Genomic DNA, 12,331 nt, shown 5'->3' with positions numbered 1-12,331 from the left:
GTAGAAAGGTGCTATATAACAACCAGTCTTTTTACTATGTGTAAGCATTGTGCAATGTGTAATTAATTTCAATAACCAGAAATGTCCTGACATATGGAGTTGAACTACCTCTATGTGGGCATAGAGGCAGGTAGACTTTTGCTCATAGAGTCATGTTGACGTGTTTCAGTCTTTTACTGCAGCAGCAATCCTTTATCATTTAACAAAAAAACAAAACAAGACACACGTTTGAAACTTCAGTTAAGATATCTCGTGAATTCGATGTGCAGTTAAATGTTTATACAGTGACAGAAAGGAAAGTGTCACTGGTCCAGTTCAGTTAAAGGCTACATGTGGCCCATCGTGTAAAATTAATTTGACATCCCTGTTTTAGATAGTCTCAAGATTCAGCTGTTGTCTGTGGGGATAGGCATACATTTCAACTCTATTGACATCATTTGATTTTCATTTATCTCACTTTTGCTGCTGCCTTGAGACAAAACCACTGGCTTCAGGTTAAATCACAAAGATCAGATGGGTGATCCACACCTGCTTCCAGGCTGCAGTCTGTGGCTTCATCAGGAAAAATCTGGTCATGTGGCGTACAGTCACCTTGAGCTACTTTGTTATATAATACAATATGTATGATCCTATTATACAACAGGAAGCAGACACAGAAAGTGAAGCACAGGGATTGTGTTACTTCTTTAATACAAAAAATACAGAAATCTGGAAGCTATGCTGAGTCTTCCTCTGGTCCCAGGGATCATCAGTTAACCTCATGACTGGAACAACTCACATGTGTGAGGACAAAAAAGAAAGGAAACGTGAGGGGAAAAAGACCCAATTCACATTAATAGGTGACAAACAAAGATCACAGTAAGCATATAAATAATAATCATACTGTGTTAGATCTTAGTAACAACAGTTTATACCACAGAAGAAAAGTGCAAATGTAGCCGAGTTATTGTTCATTGTTAATGTTTTTAGTTGTGTCTCCAATTTATTTTGAAGCTGTTTGTTTTCATTGCCATCAGCATCCAAAGCCCCAAATACTTTGGCTCTTCTGTCAGATGCAGTGACAGTGAGATCCAGTCCAGGCGACTCATTGTTCTCCTAATTTATCTTGTATTTTTTGACCTACATTGAGTCTGGTGTGCTGGTTGGATACTGCCCCAATTATTCTTTCTTCTCATTAATCACAGGATCTTTTTTAGCATTTGGGCTCCTCAACAGTTCAAGGCCTCGTTTGTTGTCAGTTTACCACCTGAATCATGGAGCCATGGTGTATTAACAAGCTGCTTCATAAGGGAGGAACCATCATTGGTCAGAATCTGGAGGCGTGTCAGTCAGTAAGAGACAGGAAGTCACCAAACAAACACACACACCACAGAGACAGCAGAGCCTTCAGTTATTCAACCCTATATAAAATGCTTTAGTAAATCTTTCCCAGTGTTCTCTGTGAAACTGTACAATAACTCATCTTTCTGTGACAGGTCCACAGACCTGCTCCATATTTATATTTCTCTATTTGTGAATGCAGTCTGCAATTCTTTCTTGCCTAGTCTCAGTCTTACTTTTCTTTATCTTAACCTTTTATTTATTTTATTTTTATTCTGTTCTATAAATAAAGATCTAACAGCTTACAACCTTCACCATGCGCCAGTGGAACTTTAACTTGACTCTATTTGTTATTTATTTTTTTATCCTACTGCTGCAACACAATCATTTCCTCTGTGGGATCAAATCTCTATGACACTCTCCTGAAAAGGTTGGAAGAATGCTCTAATGTAAGACACTCCTACAGCTTTACAGATGCTTTCTTATGAATTATGCTCTGATAACAAGTTGGATAATCATTATATTTTGACCTAGACTGACTACAAAGATTGTTATTCCTAAATGGTTTCACCCATTGTGAACACACAAGTCTTTCAGAGTAGTGAACCTCATTCCCGATCCGTTCTTGTGGAAGATTTGGTCTCTCTGGAATGACCTCTTTTTGTGCCTAATCATGTTACTAACCTGCTGCCAAATAATTCGAGAAACATTCTTTCAGGTTGGACCTGGCTGAATGTTTCTCGAATCACTGCCTCAAATAAAAATGAGCAGAAGAAAATAATACAATTAAAAAAAACTAACTCATGACATTTGTTCTGATGTGTTTGTAGCTTTAAAATTAGATTTTTAATTAAATACTTGGTTTGAATTATACACAATTCCTCCTCTAAACCGAAGGTGACAACTTTACCTACAGGCTACACATCAGTTCATTAAGCTGTTGTTAATAAAGTTTTCCCCTCCTGTGCTCCGACTCAAACAGCCGAAGCCTTCTGTGAGGTTTAAAACGACGACAACATAAAACAGTTTTTAAAAATACCCCCCCCCCCCCAAAAAAAGTTTATTTTGTCTTTTCCTGTATGTACAAAACAGCATGACAAACTAATTTAAAGGCCAGATCACATTCTTATGATACGACCGCTACACTCATCAGTCCTGTATGTACGAGTCCCAGGCAGAGCAGGAGTCTCCTCACACCCAGCCAGCTATTTGAACTGATTATCAATGAGAGTGCCCTTCATCTTGGCCTTCTTGGCCTCCAGCTCAGCCAGCTCCTGCAGCCTCCTCTTGCTCATGCCCTTCCTCTCCAGCTGCTTCTCGATCACTTTGGCATTCTGGGCATAGGAGTCCGCCACCTCCCTGGCCTCGATCTCCTCCTCCTCCTCGTCGATAGTGGAGACGGTGACGGAGCTGAACTTGCCCATGTCTTTGGTCCGCTTGGTCATCATCACGCGGACTTTCTTGGGAGCCTCGGGCTGCTTCTGGCTGTAGACGCTGGTGTTGCCGAAGCCCTGCCCAAACTTGACCACGGCCCCGTCCACGATGAAGGTGGCCGGGTTGTTCTTCTCCTGGTGCTGGTAGAAGAGCAACAGGCCGCATTTGCCGCACTTCTTGCGGTACTGCCTCTCGATGCCCTCGGCTCTCTTGATGTACGTGTTTTCGTCCTCCTCCACGTTGCAGAACTTGTGAGCGTGTTTGGCGGCGTCGATCACACGGGCTTTGTCCCGAGGTCTCATGGGCAGCTTCTCCAGCTGGCAGTCCAGGACCAGAACCATCTGGCCGCATAGGCAGTAGTAGACGTGGAGGGGCTTCTCTCCGTCGTCGTACTCCTCCCGGTCTCTGGTGTCCGAGCACACGACGCTCCTGGAAACCACCTTCGGCATGTTCACACGCGTGGGTGTATTTTAATACCAGTTCGTGATCAGAAAAACCACTACAGCCAAACTTGCCCAGAAAATAGAAACAACGCAATAGTTCCTGTGTGCACCGATGATATTGTTCCCGCGAGAAACCCAAGTGTCGAATATTTGTTCCGCCTTCATAGATCGTTCCGCGAAGCTCAAAACAAATACATTTTATTGCAACCCCAAACTAAGAAATACAATTTAATTTCAGATTAAACGTATTTATGTAACAACCTCACAACAATAGTGCTCTTTATTGCAAGCGCCTACAGCGGTGGGGAACTCCAGGCTTCGAGGGCCGGTGTCCTGCAGGTTTTAGATCTCACCCTGGGTCAACGCACCTGAATCAAATGTTTAGTTCATTACCTGGCCTCACGTTGAGGTCATTTAGCCATTTAAGTCAGCTGTGTTGGATCAAGGACACCGGTCCACCATTGGTCTACAGTAACAGAGGAGAGGATTCTCTTTGAGCCAATACTTTTAACAGGCCATCATTGGAGGTGAGGGGAAAAGACAAAGGATCAAGAAACTGCAAACATGATATTAAGTATTTGAACCCCCTCTGATTCAACTAGGCAAAATTATGCTTCCAAGTTTAAATTCCATTTCTGGTTAAACATGTCAGACAACTTCAGTCTGCTGGCTCACAGCCATGTGTAACAGTTCTGGACTAATTTAATAGCAGCCCAATTTCAGTTCGAGTTACTGAACTTCCATTTTCTAGATGCTTATGCTGCACTTTGTAATCTGACCTAGTCCAGCACGCCATCTAATGCATTTGATTTCCAACTTTCGATTTGAAAACAGTTTCTTTGCATCCCTCCCTTTCAAGTGGGCCACACTGTTTAGTAGCAATCCTGAGTCAATTTAACTCTAGTCCGTATTCCAAGATGAAGATTTCAGCATTGCACAAAGTACCACACAGCGTGACCAAAGTTAAATGATGCACCGACCTCGCTGAATTAATACACCAGACAGGTCATAGCGTCAACAAACATGTTTATTTCAAACACAAGTACAAAATCATTCGTTATCATTTCTTGGACATGTGCAAATTCATGATTAGTGGCAAATAAATGACTCCATAATTGCAGCAGAGAGCTGATGCTGCAGACTCCTCACTGGCAGCAGCTGGTGTCGCATGTCTTTCCTTTGCACACGCAGCCAGAGGCGCATTTGCTGCAGCCGGATGGGCAGCAGTCGCAGCAGCCTGCAGTGACAGAACACAAGAAAACAAGAACTTAAGTCATTAAAGCAATTAGAGCCACCTGCGCAGCATTAAAAAAAAAAAGGCATCAAATGTGCAATTTTGAAGAAATGGGACATGACTATAAGAGACCATCGTCACACTATGCATGTTACTTGGGAAGATAAACAGGAGCGTAACATTAACAGGTCGATAGATTGTTTGCTGTGCTGTGAGGTGTTTGACTTACTCTTCTTGCAGCTCTTGCAGGAGCACTTTGTGCACGTGCAGGATCCTCCGCAGTTGCAGGTTCCAGCTGAACATAAAAAAGACAGTTAAGTTTCATGCGGTCCGCTGGTAACAAGCAGCGTATTAAATAGCCTTGTTAAACAGCGGCAGGAACACTCACTCTTGGCGCACTCGCAGGGGTCCATTTTGCAGTTGATGGCTCGTTTGTTCCGAGTGATGCTGGCGTTGCTCTTGTCTCTTCGGGACTTGAATGAATGTTGTGAATGATGGTGTAGGAGTGGCTCTTTTATAGCGTCCTGAGAACAACAGAGCCGAGTGCAAAACACGCCTGTCACGCTACACGCAAGCACGTGGTTAATGATTACGAAGAGGTTTGTGCACACGACAACCTTTCAGCAGCGGGAACAGAGAGATCCTCATACCCAGATCTATGGCCTGCTGCCTGAACATTATATAAGAACGTCAACTTCTGGAGAAATTCAACCATGCAATTAATTCATGTATGTAAACAGAGGAGAACATCTCCAGGCTACACGGAGATCTGAACACACGGTCACAAACGCTCACCAACACACGGATTCATTTAGAATGGGCTACATGAAGTGCGGGTCTCCCATCAGGACGTCTTAGTTTTATATGGCCTGAAGTGAATTTATACAACCATTTGGGGCTAATATGAGAGGATGTTGGGTGGATGGGCGCACGAATTATCACCAACAGTATTATTTTAAAAATTACAAAAAAACTTTTCAGCATCTGCGAAGATTCTTCACAGAAAACATTTCCGTGCAGTATTTTTTCATTCTTTTCATTCCAAACTTAACCTCGTACTTAATTAATTGAAACTAATACACTCTATGCCGGTATTATTTTGATAGTGCGATCATTTCACTGGAGTAAAAATCCACATTAAGTATCCTAAATCCAAATCTAAAATAATAATTCATTTAATATATCGTGTGACTCCTCAGTCTTGCTCATTTTTCCATAATAAAAAATAATATAGTCATCATGATGTTGAACAACTGCAGCGGAGAACACGGGGTGTCTGGTGTTCCTGGCGCTGTGCACACGGTGCAAACCAGCTGGCGTCTGTCTGCCGTCAGTGCCGAGCTGCACCCGGCCGCTCGTGAGCAAACCAAAGCAAACAGGCTATTGTAATATGCTGCGTTTACGTACCGTGTGCTATCGGAAATACCGGATTCAGCAGCGAGCCGTGTGCACATGGCACGTGCGACGTCGCTTTCTCCCCACAGAGGACAGAGAAAACGATTGTGCATTTACACACAGTATATATATTTTTAATAATAGTAGTCTTACAAGAAATTAAACACCAAAATCGCAATAAGCATAAAATAGCAGTCGGGAAACATCAGTGCTCAACAATAAAGAATCAAACCGAATAGGCAAGCTTTAAAAGAAGTGTTTTGTCAGTATGTGTGAGTACAATAGAACAGAACAAAATTAATCTCGGCTACCATAATATCCTGGATGTTTCGCACTTGGTTGCTTAGTCTTTTATGTCTATTTGTCTATAAAGACCAGCTGTATGTACAATACTTAGGTTTTCCATGACTGGAGCATGAAGGCAGCATTATTCACGCTGCACTCGACACCGGAGTGTTTCTCCATTAACGTGTAGTTTCTAGAAAATGTGTGTCAGCCGGTAATGAGCTGACGCGTTATAACATGTAGCCGATGCGAACCGAGAGATGAGTGCTACTCTTCTTAGTGAAGCAGCTGAAAATGGGAATTATGAGGGGAAAAAATCAGTCATAATAAAATAACACTGAAATTAGATTCAGTCCATCCATTTTCTGTCTTTTATTTATAAGGTTGTGGAGGGTTGGGGGGTACTCCGATCTGTTAACACAGACCTATGGACCCTACAAATCAAGAAGAAGACACTTTAAATAACTCGATTAGTTGACTATCTAAAAACATTGGTGAAAACAGAGAGGGGGACTGTGCTTTTCCCCGCGTTTCTTTTTGTTTTCTTGGACTCTAGTGGAGTCCCAGCTATCGGGGAACATCTGTGCCTGAATAACTTTTCATTTAGAGCCATCAGACCAAAATGTCTCTGGGGACAGAGACAGACAGAGACTTATCGTGTATTCCCAAGAATTAAACCCTGACACTTTATAGGACTTGGACCAAATTTAATGTTTCTGGATGCAGTGTTACATGTTGGTGCAGTGAGTAGTAGCAAAGTCCAAACACAGGTTTGCTGGTTTAACTGGTGATTCTAAACTGGTCACAGTGTGATTGTGAAGATGAATGACGTCTTTCTCTCTCCCAGGACCCCAAGACTACACCATGCTGGGTCATACATGTCTTGTTAACCCTTAAATGATTTACTGCCACTGAAAAACATGCTAAGAATTTTATGGGAGGATAACAATTGTGTACAAATTTTACTTATGACCAAATGTTTTAAAAAATGTTTTAAACAATATTATTAGAGCTTTAAAAATAATATTTTGGGAACAAAATATATACTAGCTGAAAATATTGCTAGGACATTAATGGTTATAAAATGAATGGTTTTCTTTTTTTAAACACTGTAAATGCTCCCGTTGTGCCCACTGTGGAACCGTGAATATAATAAATACACCTTAGAAAAAGCAAACACCGACTGGCCTGAAGTCCTGTTAAGGTTCAGCCTATTTCAACATCTCATAAACGTAAGATGTGTGACGTGGTTACGTTTCCTTTCAGTAAAAGTTAAATCACATCATGTCCTAATTATATTTTTTGACTTTGTTAAAGCAGCTTTGCATTATTTACTGTTTAAAAATGTCAGTTCGGCCACTGTCTGAAACAAGCTGTTATAGCCTCTGTTTGGCCTGCGTCCTTTTAATTGGCTGCTTCTTAAAAGCAGAAGTTTTGAACAGCTGCTTTTATTGATTTTTGTTCTCCTCGCCACAGCTGCGTGACTGAGATCACACCATCAATATAGTCATGTCATCAAAATAAGGCTATCCCCTCACTGAAACATCATTTAGAGCCAAGAGTAGAAAAAATTCTTTATTTGAAATTTTAGCCATGTTTTTATGAAAAGCCAGCATTTTAACAGCATATGTGACACAAGGTAAAAAAAAAAGAGAACAAAAAAGCTCCACCGTATATGTAAATAACCTGTCATACATCCTTTATGAATACACTGCTTGGTTAAATATGCAGTAAAGATTAGTTCCTGTTTTTGTTCATGATTAATTTTGGACACTGGATGTGAAAACTGTCCATTACACTCAGTGCGCAGAAGGTGCTGTTTCAGTCAGGAAGCGCTAGAGGGAGACATTTACACGTGTATCTACTGATGGACAAGAATGCATAATATGAAAAAACTCAGCTGCAAGTGCAAGTAACTGGTGTTAAAATATTTAAAGGCAGATACCAACAACCCAAATTCAAATAGCACAGGCGTCATCACGTGCTCTATTTTGACTAAAATGCCTGACTTAATGTGATGGACACACGTTAACGAGCAGTTATAGGAGAGAAAAGTGTGCAAGAGGCATAAAAACATCCCCCATCCTGGTCAGAGCCTCTTTGCAAGTGTTGCTCTGCTCATTCTGAGAAGTGATTACGTTGTCTTAAATTTCATACTCAGTGACAGTCTGCATGTTCTGTCCACCAAGATGTGTGTTTATGTGAAAGGTCAGTAATGCTGACAGACAGACTATACTTTACACTGATGGGATATTCTATGATCACAAAGTGTTTGGCATGCTCCCAGCTAGACTCGCTTCTCTTAATTGTGGATCTGTGTGTGTGTGTGCACAGGGCAGACAGTTGAGCTGCTATATTTGATCCTTCCAAGCCCAGCATGGGACAGGGTATATCCACTACACACACACGCAAAAATGACATGCTGACCGTTGCAAGGGATTTTATTTTGCATTAAAACTGAGATAGTGCAGCTGAGTTGCTACAATGCACTTTCAGATTTTCACATCTGTGTAGAAATAATATTTCATTCAATGAGCACAGATATTATGAGTAAATGGTGCCAGTTGAAGAGTGCTACTGCGGCTGAGCTCTGTGTTATTTGCTGAGCATGCTGGGATCTTGTTCCACCTGGACAGGCATGTCTGTGTCTTCTTGGATCCACTGAGCACATGGTATCAACTACCTCACAAAAAAAAAAGGAAAGAAAACCGGAGCTTCTCTTGCAGTTTGTGGAGATGCTGTCGTACTGCACGGTAAACCCATGTTAGCAGCGTGTGCAGCTTTCTATATTGAGCCACGTGTTCTCTGTTCCGGATGATCTGCCATTGGACAGACTGTGAGAGGAGGAGTGAGCACTCATCGACTTTCTAGGAAGGTTCTTTCTAATCCGGTGACAGACCCCGTCCTCAAGCAGGTCAGTGCAGCAGAAATGATGAATTCAACAATGAACTCTTAAATGATAATGATTTTTAAATAGTAATGAAATAAAACCTGGAGAGTTGAGGTGGATTTTCTTAAACGGACCACTGAGATGAAGTTTATATATTTGTCGTTACTAAGAATATAAACGCAAGCTGAGACGTTTCTAGAGCTGCACAGCCTCAAACTCTACGTTTCCACACTGACTCTCCAGCAGACGTGTGTGTGTGTGTGTGTGTGTGTGTGTGGGTGGGTCACTGAGTGAAGACGGTGAGTTGGTGTGAGAAATGCTTTTGATTCATGTTGAACCAAACAGCTTTTCGATTACTATAGAAATAAGCTTGAGAACACTTCTGTAGTAATGCAGGGACGCGGGGAGTAGGTAGGTGACTAAAAAGTTTAAATGAAGGATTTAAAAGTGAACAGCTGAGTGTTTTATGCATCGGCCTCGCAGGGGCACTGTTGGATTTTGTACCAGCACAAACTTATATTTCACAGTCTTATTATTGTTGCTCCGTTTGCAGCATTCCATGTGCTTAAATGTGAAATGTGTATATGTGCTCTCTGACAGAGTAGCAATAATACAGATTATCCAGTTTCAAAGCTCTGGCTAAAGCAGACCTGAGTGTGTGCAGTATACACCAGAGAGCCTAGGCTATTCAGTTCTATTCAGTTCTCACTAAAACATCCACTCAACCTAATTTTAGCAAAGCGGGCTGTGATTGGTTTGCTTTCTCTCATGTATGCTAAGAGCACTACAGAACATCATTTACTGTCTTCACAGGCTGTCATGGATCATGTGCTGGACATAGCTGACTGTTACTTCTTCACTCCTTACATTTACCCGGTCTCATGGCCCGAGAGCTGGGCTGTGCGCCAGATTATCAGCCTGTGGGTGGTAACCAACTTGGGAGCTCTGTTGGTTTACCTGGTTTTTGGTGCTCTTAATTTCTACTATGTGTTTGACCATGTACTCATGAAGCATCCACAGTTTATTGAGGTAGGCCAGTGAATGGATTGCCAGGTTTGGTACCATTTCCAAAGCGAGGTTTTCCTAAATCCTAAACTTTGTGTATTTGCTTCACTAACAGCATCAAGTAAGAAAGGAGATCCAGTTGGGAACAGTCTCCATCTTCTGGATGAGTTTTCCCACCGTAGTGCTTTTCTTCTGGGAAGTCAGAGGACACAGCAAACTTTATGACAACATCAGTGAAAACTCCCTGGGTGAGGAAACGATTATTTAGATATTGTAGCACAGGATTCACGTTAACTCCAGTTAATGTAAAACTAAAAATGAAATTCTTAAAGTGAGCTTACTGTATTTAATGAATGTACTGTTAAAATTCTTATAGTAAACATGGCTAAAGGCTCAAATACTGAGAATACATTTAAAGGTGTCCCAAAGTGCTAAATGCTCTGACTTAGACAGTTTCCTATTAGATTGGCTTTGAATTCTGTCAAAGTAGAAATCCCTCATATGGTCATCTCAGCTGCACAGCTCTGTGTTTAGCATAACCTTGTGCTTCTGAGGGGCAGCCAATCAAAAGACAGTTGCCTTAAAGTGAAGGGATGAGATTTAAAGTACTTTTTTCAGCGAGAGGGAGAAGCGAGTGGCTGCAGTAAGGAGGTGAATAAGCGGCTGGAAATGAGCGTGTCCACTTTAAGGCTGCGCGTGATTAACTCACTGAAACTAACCAACCCACAAAGAGTCTGCAAAAATGAAAACTCGTGCGTGTGTCTGTTCCAGGCTGGTCAGGACTGGTCGTAAGCATCGCTGGTTTCTTGTTCTTTACTGACATGTGTATATACTGGATTCACCGCGCCATGCACCATCAGAACATTTACAAGGTGAGCTTCAGCATCTGTACTGCCAACCTACACTTGCCCCAGGCAGTCAGATACCTTTGTCAGTGGGTCGCTTCCTATAATAAAAGGTCCCACCTGTACTGATGAACCCATGAAACAATGATTACATGACCTTCTGGGCTTTTCAGCACTTTCATGCTCACAGTTGGTTGTACCAGGTTACAGGCTCGGTTTAGCACATAGTAGCACACTGAGCAGCTGAAGGAAACTCAAAAACACAGTATGTCCTCGGTGGGTGTGAATGTATATGTAGAATATACTTTTTCCTCTTATAGTTATTGTAACTCCACAGCTTTGACTTCCTTGTTTGACTTGTGTATCTTCTAACTAAAAAAAATCTTAAACTTGACACCATTTGTGTTTCTCCCCCTCAGCACTTACATAAGCAGCACCACACCTTCAAGATACCAACACCGTTTGCCAGCCATGCCTTCCACCCACTCGATGGCTTCCTGCAGAGCTTACCGTACCACATCTACCCTTTCATCTTCCCTCTCCACAAGGTGCAGATCATCTTCTGTTTCTAGGAAATGCTGACATGCCCGATCTGAGGTCAAAGGAGGATCACACTGTAAACTGGGGGTGGGCAACTCCAGGCCTCGAGGGCCGGTGTCCTGCAGGTTTGATGTGTCCTTGATACAACACAGCTGATTTAAATGGCTAAATGACCTCCTCAGCATGTCTCGAAGTTCTCCAGAGGCCTGGTAATGAATTAATCATGAGATTCAGGTGTATTGACCCAGGGTGAGATCCTGCAGGACACCGGCCCTCGAGGCCTGGAGTTGGACAACCCTGCTGTAAATCAGGGGTGCATTAAGTTACTGCTATTAAATTGCAGTAAAACTTCTAAGTGACTGGACAAAGTGTATTTTGATACACTGAAATTGAGGAAGTGCACTGTTGTCTTCAAACTGTGAAATGCTTCGGCTGACATTTGAGTTATTTTACATTACAGGTGGTTTACCTCTCCCTCTTTGTCTTCGTCAACATCTGGACCATTTCCATCCATGATGGAGACTACCGCCTTCCAGGCCCACTGATATTTCTGATTAACGGTGCCGCTCACCATGTTGATCATCACCTGTACTTCAACTACAATTACGGACAATACTTCACACTCTGGGATCGCCTGGGAGGATCGTACCGACACCCATCGGCGCTGCTGGGGAAGGGGCCCCGTGACCAGATTCGCAAGCTGATGACAGAAGCAGCACAGACACAGTGATGATGGACGCTCAGAGCAGAGAGCCATCTCTGGACATTAACAGGCTGTTATGCTACCAATGATCTAAGGCAGAAGGAAGAGGCAGCTGGTACAAAACATGCAGATTCCCTAGCTAGATACTACCCAGGCTGAGAAAGAAGATGAAAACTGTACAGCATAGTAAAATTACACGCTGTATATTAGCAACAGTAACATTAAGGTCAAGTAGCA

General features: G+C 42.3%; 3 protein-coding genes across 4 annotated transcripts; 1 reads left to right on the top strand and 2 right to left on the bottom strand.

Moving 5' to 3' along the window:
* Positions 1–2,143: 2,143 nt before the first annotated feature.
* Positions 2,144–3,516, bottom strand: steep1 (STING1 ER exit protein 1). The gene has a single exon (XM_031747557.2). It carries the CDS (start codon positions 3,201–3,203, stop codon positions 2,526–2,528), a length of 678 nt encoding a protein of 225 aa, XP_031603417.1. The 5' UTR covers positions 3,204–3,516; the 3' UTR covers positions 2,144–2,525.
* Positions 3,517–4,206: 690 nt separating this feature from the next.
* mt2 (metallothionein 2) lies at positions 4,207–4,969 on the bottom strand. The gene is made up of 3 exons (XM_031747550.2): positions 4,820–4,969; positions 4,661–4,726; positions 4,207–4,434 (listed from the first exon to the last, which is right to left on the bottom strand). Exons 1-3 carry the CDS (start codon positions 4,842–4,844, stop codon positions 4,343–4,345), a joined length of 183 nt encoding a protein of 60 aa, XP_031603410.1. The 5' UTR covers positions 4,845–4,969; the 3' UTR covers positions 4,207–4,342.
* Positions 4,970–8,700: 3,731 nt separating this feature from the next.
* On the top strand, positions 8,701–12,261 carry LOC116326335 (lathosterol oxidase-like). 2 transcript variants are annotated; one of them, XM_031747551.2, is made up of 6 exons: positions 8,701–9,025; positions 9,815–10,030; positions 10,122–10,254; positions 10,778–10,878; positions 11,271–11,399; positions 11,852–12,261. In XM_031747551.2, exons 2-6 carry the CDS (start codon positions 9,821–9,823, stop codon positions 12,119–12,121), a joined length of 843 nt encoding a protein of 280 aa, XP_031603411.2. In that variant the 5' UTR covers positions 8,701–9,025; positions 9,815–9,820; the 3' UTR covers positions 12,122–12,261. The 2 variants fall into 2 exon arrangements, with proteins under 2 accessions (XP_031603411.2, XP_039470504.1); XM_039614570.1 differs by lacking the exon at positions 8,701–9,025 and having other exon boundaries at positions 9,511–10,030.
* Positions 12,262–12,331: the final 70 nt, after the last annotated feature.

The sequence above is a fragment of the Oreochromis aureus genome, linkage group 7 (assembly GCF_013358895.1).
Source record: "Oreochromis aureus strain Israel breed Guangdong linkage group 7, ZZ_aureus, whole genome shotgun sequence".
In the NCBI taxonomy this organism is placed as follows: Eukaryota; Metazoa; Chordata; class Actinopteri; order Cichliformes; family Cichlidae; genus Oreochromis; species Oreochromis aureus.
The sequence above is the reverse complement of the archived record's forward strand: the minus strand, read 5'-3'. Positions and strand labels throughout refer to the sequence as shown.